Consider the following 23,816-nt stretch of genomic DNA (forward strand, 5'->3'; position numbering starts at 1 on the left):
TTCAAGAGAATTAATATGCAACATACGACAAACCAAAGAGACTACGGACAACTACGATCAGCGATATTGGCGAAGAAAATAATGAAAAAGATGTTAGGCGATACGGCGCAATACTCCAATGTCAAATGAACGACGAGCGGGACGATGCGGCGATGTAAGGTCGCTCACGCGGTACACTCACTAAGATAAATTAATCAAAGGTAACAGGTACAGAAACAGATATGAATTACTCAGAGAAAGTCTAGCGAAATAGTAATGCTCAATATCGATAGATGAGAATTGATCATTTAATAGAACACGCTGCTATACAGCGGTATTAGACATTGAGATATTCTAGAAGAGAAAGATAATAAAATAAAGCGATAGTCATTAACAATGCGTAAGTAATAGTCAACTAGTCGCGAAGTTACTTGCAATAAGAAATAGAAAGGGACAAGATAAGAGATAATAGAGAATAAGGTACGAGCCCAGGTGGCTCACGCAGACCAACTGCAAGATAAAGAGAAAGAGAGAGATAAAGATACGATATATATTGCAAGTATTTTCGTGGCTTCACAAAATAGAAAAGGAACCCCACTTACGTAAAAGAAGATGTAACAGGTACTAGAGAATGCGATACGATAGCGGTACGACGAACTTTGGTAGCGATAACAAGAACACGTCTCGTACTAACGAAAACTGAAGGTAGGATGACGAGACGAGCGATGATCCTGATCCTCGTCGCGCTGCTGTCACGTGATTCTTCCTCAAATTTGCGATATTCTAATTGGACCAGCAGGTCGCGTAGGTCTGGTCTACGGATAGGCGGCGATAATCCCTCGCCGCTTGTTTTTCTTCTTCCTCGACGACAGGTATCGAGGTATCGGGACGTCGGAAGGTGGTCGGAGATGTTTTTCCCTCAGCTGTGCGGTATCGTTGGTGAGAGGGGAGGTCGTACCGCTCATGTGTTGCGATACTGAGGTGTGCGACAATATTTCGTCACCGATCTTTTGGGCTTGCGAGCGACTGTACTTCACTCCTTGCTTTACTGGTACTCCCCGTTGTAGCTATTTCGTTGGCGCTGCATCCCGGTTCTCGCTCATCGGAGCCCTCATGCCGGAACGATCTGGTGGTGATGGCCCTCGACCCGGATCCCCACACTAGATCCACCAGATCCACGTGGTCAGCATAGTCTAGCCTATTCCACGCCGCAGTCCTTCGATAGGACGGTTCGTGAAGAGAAAACCGTACTCTATTTGATAGACAACGACTTAGTAGGTGTCATGGTCGGTTCGGCTCCAGGCTGATAAGTATCGTCGACGGGAGGCTTCGTTGTGTTTTTGACGCACAGCCCTGTACGCCGCCTGACGATGCATCCGAGCGGTAGAAGCAATGATTCGTGGTTCGGCTCCTGGCCGATAAGTCTTAAACAGTTGGAGGTGCTATTCGTGCATTACGCACGACCCTGTTCACAACTTAGATAGGCATCCATCGGGAGTGGTTTCAGCGGTATTCGTTCGTCTGTAGTCGGTGGTGGTCGATGTTGAGCTGGTACGTGACCCCTCTCAGGCAGTGTCCTGGTATCTTGAAGCGGAGGTCTCGTAGATGGTTCTCGTAGAGCGTTACAAAATTAGAAAATAGAATAAAATTAGCTTAATAAAGAGAGTTTAACTTAAAGATAATTAGTCGTTCGTTTTCGGAGTATTGGCCTCAGACGTGCTTTCGTTATTTTTAGCGATATTTGTACCTAGGGAAGTGCGATAGTTAAACAAAGTGACGGGGTACGAAATACCACGTCACAACTCCCCCCTCCTTACGGAGGACCGAGGAGGTCCTTTGCCATTCGGAAACCACTCGGTTGACTACTTACTTTTGCATGTGACTAGATGACCGTTAGAGACGTTAGAGATAGTTGCGATAGATAGGATGTGATTGAAATTCCGTGCGATACTTGACTTGGCCGCAAGACTTTGGAGTGCGACTTACTGAATCTTGGCGAGAGTATAATTTTTAAAATTCTACTATTGACCTGACCGGTTGTGAGTGAAGGAAGGGAAGTGATGAGCTAAATTTTTGCGAGAAGATAGAAAGGTGATTGATTCGATTGCTTGGTTGAAGGGTGCTGTTGCAGAGGAGTTCAGACAATTTATGTGATATAGTGCGATACTGGAATTGAAGTCGACCTCATGTAAGGTGTTATTCTAGATAAAGCGACAAAGAATTTGTAACCGTTATTTTTAAGATAATAGCGACAAAAGGAGTTTCGACCTCAAGTTGTTACTGCGTTAAGTGGCTAGACATTGCGATGATGACGCGGTAGAATTTAGGCGTTTATCTTACCGAGAGCGGGTTTCTCTAGTTTTAATTTCTTTAATTCTGGCGAAGCCATGATGTTAAGATCGAGTGGGGTTTTATTGTTGGGTGTCATTTTGTAACCAACATTTTCGTGCGCAATTCAATTGATTCTGTACCGGTGGATCTGACAGACTTCAGGAGTGGCTCCCGGGCACATAGAGAATGATTGGGTACGCGTGATAAGGTGGTCCCCTGTTACTATAGTGATGAGGAAGTAACCGCGTCGCGATAATAAGTTTACTTATTTGCGGAACCGAAAAAGAAAAGAAAAAAATTAAAAGAAAATTCCTTGGTTGGCCTAGCGGCATAAGAGAAAAAAAAAGAACAATTTCGTGGTGTTAGCGGTAAAGAAAACGTTTGCGGTATCAGAAAAGAACAAAAAAAAGAAATTGTAACACTAGCGGGAGAAATCTATGCCATTCAAAAAAAAAATTTTTGCGATATTAGATGAGGAACGAGGTAGTAACTATGATAACTAAGCGTGAGAATAAGCGGAAGTCGCGGTAGGGAGTGTCGCTGCCTCGCCGGGTCCAGTAAAAATCTGGCTCCTCTGGTGGCCATCTTGACCGGGCCTAAGCGAGATGGTAAAATTGGAAGCTTTAAGGCGGTAACTAGCGATATGGCTTTTGGGCCAAGAAAAGTGCGAGAAAATCCACAATCGAATAGTGCTGCTACTGGTTGCGATAAAATTTCGAAGTTAAGAAACAATAGCGGAATCCTAGCGTTCGCTTGGATCGGATTACAAAAATCTAACGATTCGGGTGACGGAGGGGTTTCCCTAGTTCCCCGTTCGTGCGGCTCCCCCACTGGTTTCACGCACACTGGTTCGGGCACGTCACCTTAGTGTATCCGACTTTGCCGCATCGGAAACAGTATAGACCGGTCGCGGGTTCGGGACAATTCGTATATCGGTGACCGGGTTTTCTACACTGGTAACAGATTGGCGTACGTCTCGGACTTGGCAGAAAAGGGTTGCCAGCGATCTCAGGAGAGTTATTCGCGACGTTTGCGGTATCCGTCTGATTGTGAGCCGTGGCAGCGGTAGGAGTGGTTGGCGCACTGGTGTCGTTTCGACTATTGAATCGCGGTGCCTTACTACGTGGTTGCGCACTTCGACCGTTGGGTCTATTACCCTGTGTGCCACGGTTAGGTGTCGATTGAGCAGATTGGGTCGCGTTGGCTAGTCCCGTCTCGGGTTCCGGGTCTTCCTCGAAAAAGTTGAGTGCTACGAAATTATTGCGAGAAAGCCTTGGGTTGCTTTGCCCGCGGTAGGCTAATTCGGGTAGTACCGATCGTTCCGGCGTTGGCGGTGCTTGGTAATTACTTGCAACCCGGAAGCTGATTTCTATTCGACTCGCAAGGTCTTCTAATTCATCAAGCTCCTGTAGTTCGTCTCGCCGAATTAAAATTTGTAATCGCGGTAGTAAATTGCGGTATGCGTAATCTAATTGTTCATCTTCCTCCCACGCGGGTCTCAATCTATCGAAATACGCCCTCATGTATGTTGAATAATCGGAAACTGACTCGGATTCACCCTGGGTTTGTCTACGAATTTCCTCCCGCAATGCGAACTGTAACTCGGGATTGACAAACCTACGACGCCACGCGGCTTTAAACTCTGCGAAAGAATGCCACGTTTCACGTTTGTTGCGGAACCAATAAATTGCGACACCTGACAAAAAGAAGGGGATGCTATTCAAGATATCCTCGTCGCGAATGTCAATGAGTGATCGCCCCTCGTCTATACGTGCGAGAAATGCTTCAGCGTCCTCGTTACGCGCTCCTGAAAACTTGAGGTTCCATTTTCTCATAACTTCGTAGGCTGCCAGAGCTGTCGGCCTAGACGGTGGTGCTGAGTTGCTACTCATGCTCGGTCGCGGGAAATTATACTGGTTGTCTTCGAAACCTTGATTGCGGAAGGCAGGTCTCCGCAGCGGCGGTGCGTCGCGATATTCGTAATGTAGAGAATTCCCTGTGCGGTAGTCGAACGGTTGCGGATTCGCCGGGTGATACTCCCGTGGTCTCAAAGGCGGTTGCTGAACGGGCGCCGGTTTAGCCGGTGCGTTATTGCCGGGAAGAAATTCTGGCGGTATATTTCGCGGGCTAATTCGGCTAGGTTGCGGTTCCGGTGGTTGTTTCCGAATCGCGCCGGTTGCTGAAGTACCGGAGTTACTCTTCGAAGGCCGTGTCACGTCACGAATTTCGTCGTCGGTGTAAGACGCGGGGTTAACCGGTTGCGTCTGTATAGGTAAGGTCATGTCATCGCTGTCGTCTGTCGGTGTAGTCATGTTAACGTCGTCGAGAGTAGGGAGGTCGTCCATGCCTAGGCCGTATTGTTTACAATAATTTGTCAACCGTTGACGACGGACTGGCAATATACCCGTTATTGACAATGAGCGTCCTTCTAATTCGGTGTTTAACTCGGCGTCGGTCAAGGAGTCTACCCACGCCTTGGCGGACGTGTGTATTGACATAAGAAATGTTTACCAGCGATAGGTGACCCGAAGAAAAAGAAATTTCGATATTGACGGATTATTGAATCGGTTAAGCTATTATTCAAGAGGTATGTCGGTTAATCTGTGCGGTATCCAAATGTTTTTATGTTGGCGATATTTATGGCAGTTAAGCCGTGCGATATTTGAATAATTTCCAGATTTGTGTTATTGATGGCGGTTAAGCCGTGCGATATTTAAATAGTTTTCAGATTTGCGTTATTGATGGCGATTAAGCCGTGCGATATTTAAACAGTTTCGAATTTTCGATATTTTTAATTTAGCGATATCTATGCCGTATTCGGTCACGATATTGAATTATAATATTCAAAACTTGGTTTATATCCAATCTCGGTTGCGGCAATAAATTATACACTCACTAAGATAAATTAATCAAAGGTAATAGGTACAGAAACAGATATGAATTACTCAGAAAAAGTATAGCGAAATAGTAATGCTCAATAACGAAGATAAGAATTGATCATTTAATAGAACACGCTGCTATACAGCGATATTAGACATTGAGATATTCTAGAGGAGAAAGATAATAAAATAACGCGGTAGTCACTAACAATGTGTAAGTAATAGTCAACCAGTCGCGAAGTTACTTGCAATAAGAAATAGAAAGGGACAAGATAAGAGATAATAGAGAATAAGGTACGAGCCCAGGTGGCTCACGCAGACCAACTGCAAGATAAAGAGAAAGAGAGAGATAAAGATACGATATACCTATATTGCAAGTATTTTCGTGGCTTCACAAAATAGAAAAGGAACCCCACTTACGTAAAAGAAGATGTAACAGGTACTAGAGAATGCGATACGATAGCGGTACGACGAACTTTGGTAGCGATAACAAGAACACGTCTGCTATTAACGAAAACTGAAGGTAGGATGACGAGACGAGCGATGATCCTGATCCTCGTCGCGCTGCTGTCACGTGATTCTTCCTCAAATTTGCGATATTCTAATTGGACCAGCAGGTCGCGTAGGTCTGGTCGACGGATAGGCGGCGATAATCCCTCGCCGCTTGTTTTTCTTCTCCCTCGACGATAGGTATCGAGGTATCGGGACGTCGGAAGGTGGTCCGAGATGTTTTTCCCTCAGCTGTGCGGTATCGTTGGTGAGAGGGGAGGTCGTACCGCTCATGTGTTGCGATACTGAGGTGTGCGACAATATTACGTCACCGATCTTTTGGGCTTGCGAGCGACTGTACTTCGCTCCTTGCTTTACTGGTACTCCCCGTTGTAGCTATTTCGTTGGCGCTGCATCCCGGTTCTCGCTCATTGAAGCCCTCATGCCGGAACGATCCGGTGGTGATGGCCCTCGACCCGGATCCCCACACTATATCCACCAGATCCACGTGGTCAGCATAGTCTAGCCTATTCCACGCCGCAGTCCTTCGATAGGACGGTTCGTGAAGAGAAAACCGTCCTCTATTTGATAGACAACGACTTAGTAGGTGTCATGGTCGGTTCGGCTCCAGGCTGATAAGTATCGTCGACGGGAGGCTTTGTTGTGTTTTTGACGCACAGCCCTGTACGCCGCCTGACGATGCATCCGAGCGGTAGAAGCATTGATTCGTGGTTCGGCCCCTGGCCGATAAGTCTCAAATAGTTGGAGGTACTGTTTGTGCATCACGCACGACCCTGTTCACAACTTAGATAGGCATCCATCGGGAGTGGTTTCAGCGGTATTCGTTCGTCTGTAGTCGGTGGTGGTCGGTGTTGACCTGGTACGTGACCCCTCTCAGGCAGTGTCCTGGTATCTTGAAGCGGAGGTCTCGTAGATGGTTCTCGTAGAGCGTTACAAAATTAGAAAATAGAATAAAATTAGCTTAATAAAGAGAGTTTAACTTAAAGATAATTAGTCGTTCGTTTTCGGAGTATTGGCCTCAGACGTGCTTTCGTTATTTTTAGCGATATTTGTACCTAGGGAAGTGCGATAGTTAAACAAAGTGACGGGGTACGAAATACCACGTCACAACTTATAACCCTCTTCATTCAATATCGGTACAATGGATCTCAGTGAAATTTCTGACAAATAATACTAGACATGTTGGTGATAATTATTTATTAAAATTATCAGGTAGTAACGTGTGCTGTAATGCAGACATCAGTTATTACGTTGCATTCAGGAAGTTTGTTATAAATGATAATCTTACGTAGTGGCAAAAAGATACAACATTGATTTTACAAATTGGAAAATCTCAGAACCACCTAATTTCGATTCTCCGTAAACTCTGTCCACGAATGAAATAGGAACTTCTCCTATTTGGTAATTAAATTGCCTTGCTCTGATGATCATTTCCATTTGAAAAACATAACCCTTGGATACGCAGGATTTAATCAGCTTCTCCAAGACGTCTTTTTTGTACAGCCTGAAAAATAATCACATACACAAATTTGTTGTGATAATTTCAGAATCAACTTTGTCTAAAATTTAATTACTCAACTAAACTAAATATGGTATCAATCAATGAAAACTTGGAATGAATTGAACAAATGAATGAAAATGTTGATACCTAAAGCTTCCAGTTAAATCACTTGCGCCAGGTCTGAGTAATAATTGTGTAATGAAGTTAGCGCCCCTGCTGATTAATTTTCTTCTAAAATCCCATCCATAAACACCACCATCTCCAATGTATCTGGTACCGCTGACAATATCCAAGTCTAAATATCTCTGAAGCTCTATCATTTTGGGAATGAATTTTGGCTGAAATCAAACGGAATCTCAATTTACTTTCTGGCATGAATAAACAAAAAATTTGAAAACCATGCTGAAAGTGCATTGTAGAATTACATGATGAGAGAGATCAGCATCCATTATGATGATGAAATTTCCAGTGGCATGTTTGATTCCATGTATATAAGCAGTTCCTAAACCAAGCTTCTTTTCCCGAGGCCTCAAAAGAATTTTATCCTCGCCATAAATCTTCTGAAGTTCTTTGGCTACCTCCAATGTCCCGTCAGGTGAACCATCGTCGATAACGATCACTTCATAAGCACATTGGCTAGAAGTAATAATGTGAAATCCCATTTGAATTAAGTAATAACAAAATGCACGTGGTGAAATCCGTGACCACAGCAAATTCATTCACATTAAACTTGGGTAACTTCAAATGAATGTGTGCACCAGTGAACGAGTACAGTGTTGTAGTTTAGAGGTTAGGTTGAAAATTGCTCACCTTTTCTCCATGTACTTAACGATCAGCCAAATGATAATGGGCAAATTGTCTCTCTCGTTGTAAGTTGGTAAAAGAATAGAATATTTGTCATTTTTTGTGAGCTTTTTGAGTTCCTCATTCGTCGAACCTTCTCCACTCATTCTGTCAGCTGTTTACTGTCAAATGATCACCGTGGCATTGCTACTTCTTAGTTCAATGTGAACTTTGAACGTGGCAGCACCCGGCGGACAGCTAATTGTAAGAACATTCAAGCCGCGTTTCGATGAAGACGTTACCCGAGAAACCTCGTCGATGTCGTTAGTTGTAAACTACAAAGTGGTCGATGTTAACCGTAATGTTGATTCGTTCCGAGAGAAAAGAGGTTAACAGGAACGGAGGACAGAAAAACATGAATCGTATGCAAATTTGCGTGACAGAACAAACCATTTTGCACAGTTAAATAGACGGCAACAGGCTACGTAGTCTGATGGCTAGAAGTGTGATGTTGCTGTTGATTAGTTAACAACCGATATTCGGTATGTATTCGTCGAATTGCACAATTTTACTGGATTTATACTGAAGATGTGAACATTTGTTTTGCCCAATCTAGGTAAACCGATCGGGTCCGCTATCGAAAATGGGAAAAACTACTCGAGTGGTGGTGTGCGGAATGAAGGGAGTAGGGAAGACTGCTCTCTTGGAACAACTCATCTATGGAAACGTAACCACAAACACCGTAAGATCATCATATGGATAACAATATTCTTTTTCTGTTAGACCGTTCAAATTTATCAGCCCAATTGCGCTTCGCCTTGTTCATAGAAAGAAATAATTATTGCTTGAAGAATCTCCTCTGTTTTTACTTTAGGGTTTGTACTCATTGTCAACGAAGATTTTTCTAAATTAGAATACAACGCTATTCAGTACTTATCTGACTATCATAAAGTAGATATATATCCTTATTTATTTGTTATAAATAATGTAAGTACTGTGGCTGTAGCGAATGGTTGAGACAAAATGACGAAAAAACTAATTTTTATTCCAGGAAATTCATCCTACTATCGAAGATATTTACGTTGCAAATATAGAGACAGATCGAGGTACAAAGGAAAAGGTACGATTTTATGATACAGCTGGATTGGAACCACTACAGACGAATGCAAGTAGCCCACAGTTGGCACGGCACTACCTTGGCTTTGCCGATGGGTATGTGCTTGTATACGATACTGCAAAGCCTGAATCTCTAGACGTTTTATTTCCGCTAAAAAAAGACATAGACAAACACAAAGATAAGAAAGAAATCACTATTATCGTTATTGGAAATCGTACAAAACCTGACGTTGAGTTGAATAATTTGGAAAACACTGCTAGCAAAGCAGCCAACTGGTGTACGAGAGAAAAACTGAGGCATTATGAGGTAAACGTATTGGACAGACCAAGTCTGTATGATGCCTTTGTTCATTTATCGTCAAAATTGAATCCACCACCCAACAAAAGCACGTTTCCCCAGCTCAGTATGGGTCGAAAAACTATAAAGGCTGAGGCACCGTGAATTTTTTCTTATAATTCAAACTACTTAGAGACATTTCAATCCGAATTAGTTTCACTTTTCATAACCCACAGTTATGCATTGACTGCATTCTATGTTCATTCTAATTTTACCTGAAATGTTTTCGAATCTGTTATTTATAGAAGAGCCTCTTAAGCCCTTTCTTACTTCCCAACTGTGAGTAACAAATCATTACCCAACTTGTGCCAGAAACTTGTTCCCAGTTACACTATGCAATTATATCACTAATGTTGAATACTGTGTTTATTATGTATTTATGATAAATATTTTATCCCTATACAATTGAGATTTGCGGATTTACACGAATCGTATTATCTTAGCATTTAAAGAATAGGATAAATCTCACATGGCTGGCTATGTAACTGCAAATATAAGCATCTAACTTTGTGTTTCCTCTCAAGTTGGTACGCTTTATTTTGTTCAAAATCGTAATGTACGAATAATTCTTTGAATTGCACATAGTAACATTATCAACAATAGTTTGTGAACTTGAAATTTTGCATTCCATTGCAGGATACTTTTATTTAATTCTGACTAATTTTAAATCATGGCTGAAAATGTATCTGGTAGCGTGTCAATTCGAATTATTAATGTACGTGAAACACTCTGGTACTTAATCAATTTATTCAGAAAGTAATAATCTCTCTCAAAAACTTCGTATACATAGTATACAATATAGTAAAAACAAAGAGCATACATATTAATTACACTTATAAATTATGTTTTCATGACACTTGTTCCTTAATACATGTACTTAAAAAAAATCTCATACTGATATTAATTTAATGAAATACAATATTATTGTTATTGAATCGTGTCGCATAACGATGTACATAAATTTTGAATACATTATTTATTTCGTACTTGTACTCCGATTTATCATTACTCTATTCGTAATACGATAAAAACACATTATCTTTACCATTAGAGTTATTATTATAACAATAAAACATACACAAAATTGTATTGAAAATAGAATAACATTTTACGTTCGTCAGCACAGTATTGCTTGAACTTTACCATTCGATCGCCTTCTTCAAATTTCTCAACGTTATCGCCGTGCCGAAAACGTAATCCCACAGTCTGCTGCTTATACCGAAACCTGAAATTAACATTACACGATATTATGCAATCTTTGAAGAAAAATCATCGAACGAAATACGGGATCCCGAGCCGCATTTTTTCTCAGACGTTAGAGTCGCGCGGGTCCGTCAAGGGACTCTGTAGAGTTTCGCATCAAATTTCTAGGGGCTCTGAATCGGGAGTAAGGTACCCTACACTCTACGAGATCAGCGAACGTGCGCGGTACTTTGTCTCAGTAAACGCAGTGCGTGTGAGCCTAAATCAACGTGTTACCGGCTTTAAAATGGGCCGAACATGTCTCGGTGGTAGGGGTTGAGCAAATTTTACCATCGATCCAAAGTATTTCGCATTGTCAACCAAGCAGGGATCGATGTTATTATCTGTCGTGGAACTCAAACTTTCGAAGTATCGAATTTTGATCAATATGCGAATACAGTTGTCAACGAAGAACTATAACATTGAATGAATTACCTTCATCGTGGTATGAAAAGTGGTGATAGTTGTGATACCTCTTCATCACGTACATATAAGTTTCAGCTTTCGGCGATCCGTAATGCAAGTAGTAGTGCGTCATGTCGTAGCACAAGTAGCCTGGAAGGGTTTCAATACTATTTTAAACAATGTTGGAACCGATCCGTTTTAGTGTATCCTCAGGGCATGATAGACTGACTGCTGACAAGTTATAAATCGCAATTGCGATAGTGGTAAGACTCAAGTGCAACTCTGGTGTTACACTTGAAGTGCACAATGGTGTTGGGGATAAAGTGTTTGGAACGGTGTAGAGACTTATACTAACCGATTGCGACTCCACCTGCTGCGAAGTTCATCATCGCAACGGGAAACACCATCTCGTAAGCAGTGTAAAAGACAACGGCCAACAGCATCGCAGGGACCGGGGGAAATACCAGTCTCTGTTCATCAAACGGCGCCTGACGGTACGTATGATAAAAGCACACGAGTTAGACAAATATTTTCGTACCCGATGTCATTTTACGCATTTTGGACTATCGAAATGATGTTAAAAACAAACTGTAGACGTTCTGCAATTTCATTCGTCTAATTCGAATTTTGGTCAATCAGTACTGCTGAAGCTGATGATGAGTTTACTCCGCGATTGGAATGATATTGATTGAACGTTACCAATGAAAAACTTTTGGTAACAGACGTCGGAAACGTGAACTCACTTTATGGTGGAGACCATGCAGAAGGAAATGTAGCGTTATAAAAATCTTTGAGTCCGCTGGGGGTTTCATGTGAAACAGCTTTCGATGTAGCGTGTATTCAAGGAAAGTCCACAAGAGGATGCCCCAACTAATGGCAAATGAAATTTGCGGTATGGAATCGACTGCCAAACAGAAAATATTAGGTCTTCAGGAACGTTCCAATTTCAGAACGAACACTCAACACACAAGCATGCTACGCTCGAAAAATCGCCGTGACCTTTGCAGGTTACTCGATTGTTTCATTGGTTTAATTTATTGATGTATGAATTCATCGTGGGTAATTGAACGTGGCTCAATGGGTGGTCGTTATTGTACTGTCGTGATCGACAATTGCAGGAATAAATGCTCGGATCAAAATTCAACATGCACGTTAGATGGCCACCGCACAGCCATGGACCATCTCGACATTGGATAGGCGCCATTGATTGCCACGAAGACGCCACATAATTTTTTGTCAACCGAACTGACGATAAAATATTTAAGATTCTCAGGGAGCTTAACCACCCTGATCGTCTCTTTTGCCATCTTTGAGGACGTAATATACGTGTAAATAATTTGTGGTATTCTTAGGTAATTTGCATGGTGCGTCGTCGTCAAAAAACTTAAGCTTCCGATTGAGATATTGACAAGCGTACCAAAATTTCCTTTGAGATCTATCGAGCAGCCCCGATATAGAAGGAAAAAGATTATTGGGATCCAGACAGCGGGTACCATGTACCATGGGGTGACTGTGAGACGTTCGAGGCCGTTTGATGCGAAGAGACGGATGGGCCTGTTTACTGGAAGATTCACCCATTCCCAGTAACGATCCCCTAGAGAGCCGACCTGCGACAACAGTGGAGCATTCCAGTCGACCAATCTCTGGAAAATGAAAACTGTCGTTGGAGAATTTGCAAATTAGCATCACCGTCTTCGACCAATTTATCCGCGAAAGTTTCTTTCGCTTCTCGAATTTGGCTAATTCGTTCAATGGGTTGTCCTCAAATCACCCTCTCTTCGAACCATTAATTGGATGTTCTACATCAATAATTTTTTCTATTTTTTTAATTTCCAATCAATCTAGTTACATGGCAGCTTATGTGACAAGTGTTTATAAATGTATGAGAAGTGAACCGGTGTTGGATTCGTGTCGGATTTCGATTTGTTAGTAGTATGCAAAAAGGCGGAATTCGGTCAGAATTGTTACTACCGATACTGTTGTAGATGTGCGGAGGAAACTTCGTCTAGATATTTTTCTGATTAGAGTGAAAAATCGGCAACCTATAAGGTTTCGAAGACCTCCTTAGACAAAAACTGTCTCCGCGCAGCAATGAATATCGATTTCTTTAGGGTAAAGGAAAAATTGCTAACCAAGACAGCCAAGCCTTTTTACACGCATAGCCTGACTCTCGTTAATTCGCAACGATCTACACGTGTATTCGTTTTCATAGAGTAATAAGCACAGACATGTCTGTATATTTTTTTATTACAAGATCAATAAGTCGAGTATCACTTATGGATTATTGATTAGTTGTTACACTACTCTGAACTAGAATGTTCCCTTTGCGATACCGAGTTTCTGTATAAGTATTGCAAATGGAATCAGGGTAATGCCGGGCGTCCGATTTATCAAAACAGGGAAGAATTAGTCAGGTGTATTCTCCGAGAGGGTGAAAAATGTCACAAGTAATCGGAGAAACGGCGACCCGGTTACACACATCCTGGTTACACGCCAGTGAGTGAAGTGTGCGTTTATCGACGGTCCGTATGCAGTGACCGCTTATCAGATATAATCGTTCAGATAGAAGAATGACGTGTCTTCAGAGACTGAATTATCCAAATGCCTCACGTGTAAGCACGCATACCTATACCTTCTGGGGTTATATCATTACGGTGACATAAGTTAACGCGTGCCCCAATTAATCAAATATACGTATACGTTTTCAAGTGAAATTGGTTATCAGCGGTATACCGGAGGTATCTGGATGTAATCGCTGATTCCGAAAAAGACACGTCATAGGCGAGTTCTGTGTTAGCGGTACAACCATCCACACCTATGATTAACTGCGCAACTGTTTGACGGTAATGTGCAGTGCCGGTTGTAGCAAAACTGGCGCCTCGGGCCAAGGTCATATGGCGCTCCTTTCCAAAAGGACAAATTAGCAGCTTTCTGCTTGAACCATTCATGCGGATATAAATTAATCAACCCGTTTGAGAACTTTTAAGACTTTCCTTCAGTTTCGCGCAGAGCCAACGACTTGGACGTAGACAGTTTTTGTAGCTCCTTTCTTTACACTTTTTTAAAATACTCTTTTCCTCTTTTGGATTTTTTCTTTTTTTATTTTGGTCACAGAACGTAGGTCTGAAAAATATTTTTTTGTGCATCTTTCAAATTATTTTTTGTTAAGACAATGACGGTCTAACCAATGGTTTTGAACATAAGTAGAGCTTAGCGAAATTTCACTTTCCGTTGCTTTTTGTCAGCCAGTACCTGAACTAAATTAGGAAAATCTAACTAATCAGTAATTTCGTTTTCGATCGAAATGATTCCCTGATCTTCTTTTTTCACTCACTGTACACTTTCAGCGCCGCCTCACCTCCTCTATCTTACTATCTCTATGCGGACCGCACTAACAATAAGCATCGGCGCCACCATGGATTTGTCGCCCATGCGATCACCCGACCGCGCTTTATAAGTACACGAAAAAAAAATGTAAAGTACGTTTTATTTTTAATTGTATCAAAGCGTATTTTAACTCGCACAATTGGTTTTGCAACACTTATTATCGGATTTGTGAATCCTGTCGCAATTGATGTAGATTTAACTCCAAGAAAGTGCTGTCCGTATATTCACCACAGGAGATGTAACATATACGATATTTTACTTTCCGTGTACTTAACGTCACTACCCAAACACCGGCACTTCGTGACATTATCTGATAACTTGGTAAATCCCGCAAAGTTGCGATGTTATTGTAGTGCCTCATAGAATCGTCACTATTTACGTTATGCATGGAATTTCGTGTTTCACAACAATGACAAAATTTCATCTGTTAGAAAAGTACTAACATACAGCAAATGTTATATACAATTATAATGTAATATATCCCACACACCATACTTGCACGCTGCGCAATTAAATATATTATAAACACCTTACAACCCTGCGCACGAGTTCGTACTCGTGCAAGGACAATTCCCACTGAAACACAAATCTATATGCACGCCTATCTAAGGAAATAAATCTAAATATAAATCATCTAAAATTGTACGCAATAGCCTGGGGAATTCATTAATACGTAACAGTATAAAATTCTTCAAGGATAGAAGGAATAAAGAGCAATCTGTCCTCGATGATAGATTGTATGACAAGAGTGAATGATTGGTGGTCACTTACTTCGATTTCCTGGTACTCCTCTTGATTACTTTGTACGAATTCCTCAAAGAGATGAAAGGCTGCGATGGAATGAGAGTTCGTAACCATCGCTTCATCGACGTTCAAGCCCTTGTATGGTTTCATGATCCTGCTTCCCCCGGGATGTTTTTTTAGAAGGTTCTGAATGTCGTACTTTCGCCCCTTATATTTCACTATGAACTCGTGAGGATTTTCGGTTACATTATCCGCCTGATACACCCTGGTTAGTCCATTGTGTGGCGTAACTTTCGGTTCAACACGACTTTCAGATTTTTCAACCATTCTGGTATCCTTTTCCTGGCTTTGATTGCAGACAACTGGAGTTTCACCATGTAGGATGAAACCTTCATCGGTAGAGGCAGCGAATAAATCTCTGCCAGTTAAGAGCGAATCTCGCGATGTCTTGTATTGTGTCTGTGCACACGTACAAGTGAATTTCGCATGATGAATTCTCAAAGACGAGAGCATACTTTTCAAATGTTTTGTGACGAAATGATTCTTTATTCAAAATTGTTGTGGGTGAAATAGCAGTGGAAGATTACAGTTAAATCGAAAGTAACGAAAAACATTATTATAAAATATTCCGTTGACAGCTGATACACGTATTCACACACTCTCAACGTCACATGGCTACGGCTGAAACACCTGCGATAGCATTTTGGTTGTCAAACGATTCACGGCACTTAAATACCACTAGAATTTATTTCACCCACAACAAAAAAGCAGCCCGAATAGGTCAATTGCAACTCCGTTGATGGTTAATCTCTATTTACTGATATTTTACGACGCGAAAATTCAGTGATAGAAGATGGCGCCACCGTTATCTTTTGGGCTCGGCGTTGAGCTGGCGAGCATAGAGGTATTATAACTGGCGAGGCAGAGCCACAGCCGATCATAAATTTCCGTGGGCCCCGTTCGCTTTACACGTAACCCATGCACAACTTGTGTAGTACACTAGATACATATACAGCTTGAGTGGGTTAGCCGCTGTAAGCAGGCCCGATAGTGTCGAGTAATCCATCTTTGACTCTCGATCGATACGAAGAATCGACGCTGAAATATCCAGGTAAGTATTTGAACAAAACATGTGAAACTATTTATAAGTATTATAATTTGCCAGATCGTCGTATTGGCCATACATATGAAATGCATATCAATTTTGAATAACTCGTGAGGATAACGATACGTAATTTGCGTGTATAACTTAAAACTTATCATTGTTTACCTCTGACGAAAATCTTCACCGACATATAATTGAAAAGCGACAATGAGATCCATTGACAAATTATTCTGAAATACATTATTCGTTATTCTGCTTTCGACTTTAGATATCAGTTTATAAATCTAATCAGAAAATTTAATTTTATGAATCTTAATAATCGAATCAACATTTGTCAAGTAGTATTCCGAAACGCGATAGAAAAAATTATGTCGGTTGTGATTGAGCCAGGATTGTATGACAGAGTTTTTAAGGCGACTTCACAACTTAGTTGGCATGCTGAAAGTTTTCTGTATAATGTAGAAATAGTCTTGACCTGAAAAGTTTATGTAAGAAGGATCTTGGATATGTAGGTCATCTAAACAACAATATACTTTGCATGAACGTTTTTACCCTAATTTCGGAGCATCCTCAGGACGGTTTAATTGAATTTTTGCTATGGACAAACAGAAACCTTATTTTTACAACTTGCAGGTAGGCGAAGGTGCAAATAAAACAACTTGAAAAATTAATGATAACTAACCTTGTAAGCGAAACACCATCACAAACGATTCACCTCATTTGAATGGTAAATATATTATGTACAAACATCAACAGAGGGGTAACAATGGACATGCCCGTTATTAACACTTACTTATATACAGATTGAAAGGAAAGGCGAAGAACGAATTTTAGTCTAAGCATTACCAATGTTTTATGAATCCGGCTTGAAAAGGGTTTTTTTTAATTTTCACCCTCCTTCTTTTCCATCTTTCGATCAAACTGAGTTGATCTTTAGTTAAAAAACAAATTAGAAATTATAGTGAAAGTTGAAAGACACATGTGTTCAAAATCATCTATGATTTCCTTCCTTCGCCTATCAGCAAGTTGTAAAAGTAGGGTTTCTGTTTGTCAATAGGAAAAATTCAAATCAACCGTCCTAAGGATGTACCGAAATTAGGGTCGAAACGTTGACGCAAACTATATTGTTGTTTTGATGACCTACGTATCCAAAATCCTTCTTACATTTTCTGTATAATTTCACTGTCGAAAGCTACAATGCTATCGTCAGAAAGTTCAACGGAGGAAAGCATATTCATTACCAAAGAGGACATTTCTATAACACTCAGTGTGCTGGGGATGTTGTACAATTCAACATACCACAGTCGTACTCAAAGTTGAGTGCTACAATGGAAAAGAAGCCGTCTACTGAATTTCAACTACAAGCAATTTTTTTTAATCCTCCCAATTATGATATGAAATTAAATAACGCGATAAAACTAAAAAAGTTTAGATTACACAGTTTATTTGCATCTTTATATGTTTGGTCTAAAAAATGTTATGTGCTACGTAATATGACACTAGCGCATAACAGCCGTGCTTCTTCGGAAGCATAAGGAAGTTTTGTTTTTCAATTTCTAGATGAAGTACCTTCATCTTCAAAAGACTGCTGTGCCAGGTATATACTGAACATGATTGAGATCTGCAGCTTATTCGCTTGATGGCTGGAAGAACGAAAGGCACAAAATGAATTCAGCAAGGGCTCCGAGAAAGCACTGAGTTGAAAATGTACAAAATTGTACGAAGCGAATACTGCAAGACAACTTTGAGGGAGTCTCTAATGTGTACGGTAACACCTCAAAAATGGTGCGATGTGGAAAGACTACGACCCTAAAGAGGATACTCTGCAGCATGGAAATGCGACAAAGATGATATGGAGTGAGTGTACGGATCTTAGTGATCATACTGGATGATAGGCAGCCATAGCTCAACATACCACATAACCGATTTTCTGTATCTCATTTTCTCAAATTACAACTCATACCAGATATTGGAAAGCAATTTTGGAAATAATCGTTTCTTATTTTACAGGACGTCTGACTGTGAAGGTTGATTGATGCGTTGGGTACACGCTTGATTTCGAAAGGGCCATCAGCATGACGATACAAGAAGCAATGCATGTAGCATTGTTTAGTATAATTATTAGACTGATCCTTAAAAAAGTCATTGTTGTATTTGAACCGGCTCAGCACGTTCTAGATCGGTTAAAAAGAAATTTTTAAAAATTGATCCAAAATTTCAGCATTCCGGTTAAATTAAAACGGGTGCCTGTGAGCATAAATTCATTTTGAGTGTCGAATTTGGGCAAGAACCGCTAATAATCACCGATGATGAAAAATCTATGTAAAAAACGAACTATTCGGATCAGATATTTGAACAGTATTTTCATTGTAGCCGGGAAATGAAGAAAAAAGACCAGTGTAAGGCTACGTTATTATGTCAAATAGTGACATATCTCTGTGTAAGCAATTATTACTATGAATCATCAACAAGTTTGTTATTGACTTATTCTTTTGAATCGAACAATCTGTTACATGCGTTGATTAGATGTGAAGTAGTTTTCTGTTCTGGAACACAATACAGAAATAAAAGCAAAAAAAACTATACATCGTTACAACTGCATCAGTCTTTGATACCAAAGAATTGATGTTCTGCACATGTTCTCGTCAAAGAAAATTTCAGAAATTTGGGACCCCGAAGGCACCATAACTGTTTTTGCACATGTGTACGCTCCTGACCGCGGAAGTTCCTACGTTGATTACCAACTCTGCTGTCGACTACAAAAATGACGGCCACGGTGGTTCACTCGTTACCCATGATTATTTCCTCAAATTGGAGTACTGTCGTATTTCACTGAAGAACGCTTCCTCAGCAACTGTTTGGAATAAAACGTTTCCTTTTGTTCCAATCGAGCTGACGGACGAAGAATATCTCTACCACAAACTCCGTTCGCATCGAGAAACATTTCTCACATCATATTTAAGATAGTAACGTTATCGTAAAGTCGTAACGGGTCATGCTGAGGAAGAACCTTAATTTTGCGATTTTAGAATAGTTTGAAATTCAGTAAACTCTAGTAAAACAAGACACACTCATATTTCGAAATTTTAGTTCCTTAATTGCGAAATTAAGAAAATGGTGATTGTTTTTCCAATACTTCGTTACGCCAACGTTACTAACTTCAACCTCGTTTTCTTACTTCATGCCTCATCTACTGCCTTACCGAAAGGACCTGCGATATTTCAGTTATAAGTTTGCGGTTAAATTAATGTTATTTTACCAGCTATAATCGTATATAATCCACATATAATAATTATACGTGAATGGCGTCATCATATGGAAGATTAAAGCCCCGCTATTAATTTTACGTTTAAACGCGAGTCTGACAATTTAAAGGTGCATGAGTCACGTGTATTTGTAACATATTTTTGTACGGAATCTTTCGCGGGATGCTAGGTTGAAATTTTACTATTCTGGTTCAACATGGTCTATGTAGAGTACACGATCTGAGTTAAAACTGTGAAAATTTTCCCAGCACGTAAAGTAACGGTGTCAGGCGCGTCAATGAGTCAAATGACTCACAATCAGCATGAGGTGGAGGCCAAATTTTCACAACATACGTCACAGCTGTGACGACAGAAGGTGGCGAACAAAATCTAGGAATATTCGCTGTAGAGCAGGTTTTAGGCAAGAAAAAAATGACGAGTGAACGAAAAAATTAACGTCACAAACTGATGAGTGATTTTTCGAGTCTTAAGCCTTGCATTCGTCGCTCTACCGAGCAGGGTGATAATTTTACGTTACCTTTCGTTGCAAAATCCTGCGTAACGCGTAACAATACCGAACACGTGTCAAGCAGATCGAGTGCTGAAAAATCTTTCGAAAATTGATTGATTCTGTTAATCAACACGCTCCAAGTCCGCGGACGATTTGTTACATAATAACGCAGGAATATACGGCACTCACTTGGCTCGGATTGTGTAAAATTCGGAAATTGTCTCGCCGGCGAGAGCCTACCGTCATGACTGAAGCCCACGTCCATCGAATATGCCTTTTATCAATATCGATATCACGATATCTTTCTTTACACGGAGTCCGGTGTGGTGGGTGTAGATATATGTATTACTTCCATGACTAACTGAGCTCGCTCACGCGCGCGCTTTCGGCACGTAAAGATGCGCACGATTAGCAAGCACGTAATTTAGTAATTGTTATAAATCAGCCTTTAATTAAAGCTTGATACGAAAGTGGTGAAATTTATACGTCCCCGTTCCCTAATTCAAGGCTATAAGCTGCCGGGATCGGGGCTCGCAATCAACCCTGTTTCGACACTTTTCGTTACATCACGAAATTGGAAGAGGATACAATGAATAGTCTTACATGCCTGCCAGTTTTCTCCAAATACGAATGACAGTCTTCACATTGCGAAATTACAGAATTACGCTACTTGTGTGCGCGCAATTTTCACTACGCAGTCAGGGTGCAGCGCCGTTTCACGAGTTTTTAAAGTAGCTTAACTGCTAATTAATGTACCAGCGTGGGTAACGATGCGAATAGCGATGTACATTCGAGTGGCGGGAGAGTGAAAGAGATCGATATGGTACATCGTAGGGATAATGTGTCGAGCTGATGAAAAAGCTGTGCTTTCGGATCGAGGATATTCCACGAGTCTAACAACAAAAGAGTACGCATGGTACCTACGCGATTTCTTGTGATCATCTAAATATCAGCGGTGCGAGTGGTAAGGAATAAGTATCTTCTTTTTCCAATCTAAGGTAAGTGGAAATAAATATTTGTATTATCGTCAAACAGTTCTATCGGATTCTATAAAAAGCACTACGTTATGTTCAGACAGGCAACCGGTTGTAGAAGCAGAATTTGATGTCGCAAATAACTGATCATGCTGAATACCGCAAGGCAAAATATATACTTGCAGCAAAACGTATATCAGCACAAAAAATTTTTTTTAGTGGAAATTATGTATATGAACTCTCCATGGGAACGATTTCTGGTAGTTTTGATACAAACGCTATCAAAATGAGTTGCGATCAATTTTAACAATACCGATTTTTTTAGAAAAAAAAACATCGCTATTTGCTTCCTACAACGTCAACAGTCTTCAAGATTTCTTATACGTATTTGGATTGGATTTTTGACCAACTTATATGCCGAGTAGTCGCTGAAAGTTAACCGCTTCAAACAGATTCAAATACATATGAGCGTCAAGTGTTTTCTATAACATTTCAGTCAAAGGAAGATGCCAAAAATACACGGCTATTAAGCAATCCGTGCATTTATTATTGAAACTGTGCCAGATGATAGGTCACGTCACAATGATTGAAAGTGTCAACGGCACCAAATCTGTTACAGCTGTATGTTCGGAGGTATCGGTTTGAACCGAAGGACTGAACAAAATGATCTATGCCTCATTAATTGACTCGATCTGGTGACAGCGACTCATTCAGAGGAACGATACACGCGAATCAGGCTTACAGAATCATTTTCATTCCTAAAGGATAATCGAAAAAACTGATGAGATTCAGCCCTTAAAGCGGAGCACTAAGCTTCGATATCCTCGAGCAGCCATTTCTTATTAAATCGATCCATTGGATTTGTTCAAGATCTCAACGTCATATTCAAATTAGTATGAGTTTTATTCGATAAAATACACGGATTGCACACTCTGGCTTCTTCTTCTTTATTCAGTTGCACGATATCCCTATCAATGATGACGTACGGAAAAAGTAAGAAATCGACAAGTCATTGTGAAGGTAGGAGGTATGAACCACGGTTGGAAATTCCTCGCACACCGTCATATGCCAATGTCAGTTGTTTATCAGAGGCATTCATCATTTAGGACGTTGACTAAACGATCTACTCGCAGTTTAACGCCTGTCTAGGTATTTGTCACTAACAGTGACTTGTCAGGCTAGCCATGGAGCAGCTTCATAATCCAGCTCATTGTTGGTGATCTGCCATTTCTTAATAATCACGCAATCGTATCTCTAAACTAAGCTGTCTGTAGGTATTTCCGGCGATTCACAATTCTCGATAAATCTTATCTCCGACTTTAAGAAACTATAACTTGATTAAAGTTAAACTGCAACACCACCTCGTCGCTAAACGTGATGTCTTCTCTGTGGAACCGCCTACGTGCAAGCATTTTTAGGTCTAGGTCTGGGTCTAGGCTTAGACTTGGATGACGTAGCTGCTGATGATTATAAATTAATCTCGAGTGCCCGACTTTGCTGTTTATACTTCGAGGGTAAATACCGCTGGAATCAAGGCGTTTGGAAAAGATCCATCGAGTATAAATTGCCGGGCACAGTGCCAAGGCCTATTTAATTATCGGTGGTACCAGAACCACGTTATCTAGGGCAAAAACGCAACTTCGACATTGTTGCGTGATGCACGTTGGCAGTAGTGAAACACGATTCACTGTTGAATTCGAAAAAGTGCAAGGTACGAAATACACCGTCTAACTCACATGTCCGATCATTTATTCCAGCACTCTCGATTATCGTAGGATTTTCGTCTCTTCATCTGGAATAATTGGAGTCTTAGCAATATAAATTTACTACATTTGCAAACTAACGGACAACATCGACTTGAGATCCTTGTGTTTGGTCCAGTCTCGTTTACAATGATAACACACGAAATCTCACTCGTTATGTAGACGGCGGGGGTGAATTCAACCCTCTTGTTGGATATCCGGTAAGTCGGTGAAACTTGACACCTTTTAAAGAGGAACAGCAAAGCGCGATGGTCGCATAATCCAAGCGGCACGTTTAAATTTTGAATCTTTTCATTATCAGTTGTTTCCACCACTTCGACGTACTCCGCTTTTTGCGACTCCACTAACTGCAGAATAGACCGTCAGTAACGACCTTGATCGGAGCACCGCACGAACAGCACTGTGTCTAGACATTCTGATGTACCGTTATTTTATATTTATCTATAAGCAAACTTGTGTCACGGCCAAATTATCCGGTTGCGTAATGCCTCCAAGCCGCCGTTCAAAATACCCTGGTATGCAGAATTGAGGTGACTCGAGGTGTGATTACACCTTTCGATGCGACCGACGAGCCTATCGGCTCACTTTCTGTTTCGAATCCAGGCTGCTCAAAACTTGTGATAAAAACGTCAAAACCACAAATAACATTATTTGTTACGCTGGCCTAATCTCCGTGGGAAAGATTTAAAACGTACTTACTCCGATACCTCGCCGCTTATATTTATAAATAAATATATTTAGGTACAAAATATATTTTCTACTGATCACGAGTTGGGAACCGGAATACGCGGACTGTACAGATGAAGATAATACAGCAGCATGGTTGCGTAGCGTAGCTTAATTCCCTCAACTGACTAGGATTATTTGGTAAGCCCACGCAAGGAGGCAAAAAACCGTAGATGCGTGATAAAATGGCACGTCGTATCTTTCAAGTTCGATCCGATAATCATTCAACTGTAAAATTACTATTCAGAACCTTCTTTGAATTTCATGACCAAGTATAT

The 23,816-nt window shown here is 40.8% G+C and overlaps 4 protein-coding genes across 10 annotated transcripts; 1 reads left to right on the top strand and 3 right to left on the bottom strand.

Annotated features, from left to right (window-relative positions):
* Positions 1 to 2,640: 2,640 nt before the first annotated feature.
* LOC124177100 lies at positions 2,641 to 5,192 on the bottom strand. The gene is made up of 2 exons (XM_046559105.1): positions 4,042 to 5,192; positions 2,641 to 3,984 (listed from the first exon to the last, which is right to left on the bottom strand). The coding sequence occupies exons 1-2, from the start codon at positions 4,806 to 4,808 to the stop codon at positions 3,147 to 3,149; spliced, it is 1,605 nt and encodes a 534-aa protein (XP_046415061.1). The 5' UTR covers positions 4,809 to 5,192; the 3' UTR covers positions 2,641 to 3,146.
* A 1,689-nt stretch (positions 5,193 to 6,881) lies between these two features.
* Positions 6,882 to 8,222, bottom strand: LOC124177103 (dolichol-phosphate mannosyltransferase subunit 1). Its single transcript, XM_046559115.1, has 4 exons — positions 8,011 to 8,222; positions 7,626 to 7,836; positions 7,348 to 7,538; positions 6,882 to 7,203 (listed from the first exon to the last, which is right to left on the bottom strand). Exons 1-4 carry the CDS (start codon positions 8,148 to 8,150, stop codon positions 6,984 to 6,986), a joined length of 762 nt encoding a protein of 253 aa, XP_046415071.1. The 5' UTR covers positions 8,151 to 8,222; the 3' UTR covers positions 6,882 to 6,983.
* Positions 8,223 to 8,351: 129 nt separating this feature from the next.
* On the top strand, positions 8,352 to 10,306 carry LOC124177104 (NF-kappa-B inhibitor-interacting Ras-like protein). The gene is made up of 3 exons (XM_046559116.1): positions 8,352 to 8,525; positions 8,600 to 8,725; positions 9,035 to 10,306. Exons 2-3 carry the CDS (start codon positions 8,627 to 8,629, stop codon positions 9,539 to 9,541), a joined length of 606 nt encoding a protein of 201 aa, XP_046415072.1. The 5' UTR covers positions 8,352 to 8,525; positions 8,600 to 8,626; the 3' UTR covers positions 9,542 to 10,306.
* LOC124177102 (fatty acid 2-hydroxylase) lies at positions 10,107 to 23,488 on the bottom strand. Of its 7 annotated transcripts, none has more exons than XM_046559109.1 (8): positions 22,411 to 22,957; positions 20,103 to 20,174; positions 15,242 to 15,673; positions 12,501 to 12,726; positions 11,827 to 11,987; positions 11,439 to 11,571; positions 11,114 to 11,233; positions 10,107 to 10,661 (listed from the first exon to the last, which is right to left on the bottom strand). In XM_046559109.1, exons 1-8 carry the CDS (start codon positions 22,459 to 22,461, stop codon positions 10,576 to 10,578), a joined length of 1,281 nt encoding a protein of 426 aa, XP_046415065.1. In that variant the 5' UTR covers positions 22,462 to 22,957; the 3' UTR covers positions 10,107 to 10,575. The 7 variants fall into 7 exon arrangements, with proteins under 7 accessions (XP_046415065.1, XP_046415063.1, XP_046415068.1 ...); XM_046559107.1 differs by having other exon boundaries at positions 15,242 to 15,757; XM_046559112.1 differs by lacking the exons at positions 20,103 to 20,174; positions 22,411 to 22,957 and adding an exon at positions 22,964 to 23,488.
* Between the last annotated feature and the right edge of the window lie 328 nt (positions 23,489 to 23,816).

This window comes from Neodiprion fabricii, chromosome 3 (assembly GCF_021155785.1).
Source record: "Neodiprion fabricii isolate iyNeoFabr1 chromosome 3, iyNeoFabr1.1, whole genome shotgun sequence".
Taxonomy (NCBI): Eukaryota; Metazoa; Arthropoda; class Insecta; order Hymenoptera; family Diprionidae; genus Neodiprion; species Neodiprion fabricii.

Coding starts and splice junctions, on each gene's coding strand:
- LOC124177100 (XM_046559105.1), bottom strand. CDS start 4,808: ATGTCAATACACACGTCCGCCAAGGCGTGGGTAGACTCCTTGACCGAC. Junction 3,985..4,041: donor CTCATTGACATTCGCGACGA/GGATATCTTGAA, acceptor TTATTGGTTCCG/CAACAAACGTGAAACGTGGC.
- LOC124177103 (XM_046559115.1), bottom strand. CDS start 8,150: ATGAGTGGAGAAGGTTCGACGAATGAGGAACTCAAAAAGCTCACAAAA. Junction 7,539..7,625: donor ATGCTGATCTCTCTCATCAT/GTAATTCTACAA, acceptor GTTTGATTTCAG/CCAAAATTCATTCCCAAAAT. Junction 7,204..7,347: donor GATTTAACTGGAAGCTTTAG/GTATCAACATTT, acceptor ATTATTTTTCAG/GCTGTACAAAAAAGACGTCT.
- LOC124177104 (XM_046559116.1), top strand. CDS start 8,627: ATGGGAAAAACTACTCGAGTGGTGGTGTGCGGAATGAAGGGAGTAGGG. Junction 8,726..9,034: donor GAAACGTAACCACAAACACC/GTAAGATCATCA, acceptor TTTTTATTCCAG/GAAATTCATCCTACTATCGA.
- LOC124177102 (XM_046559107.1), bottom strand. CDS start 22,461: ATGCTTGCACGTAGGCGGTTCCACAGAGAAGACATCACGTTTAGCGAC. Junction 15,758..20,102: donor GCAGGATTTTGCAACGAAAG/GTAACGTAAAAT, acceptor TTTTGAATAAAG/AATCATTTCGTCACAAAACA. Junction 11,234..11,438: donor AGCAGGTGGAGTCGCAATCG/GTTAGTATAAGT, acceptor AAACCCTTCCAG/GCTACTTGTGCTACGACATG.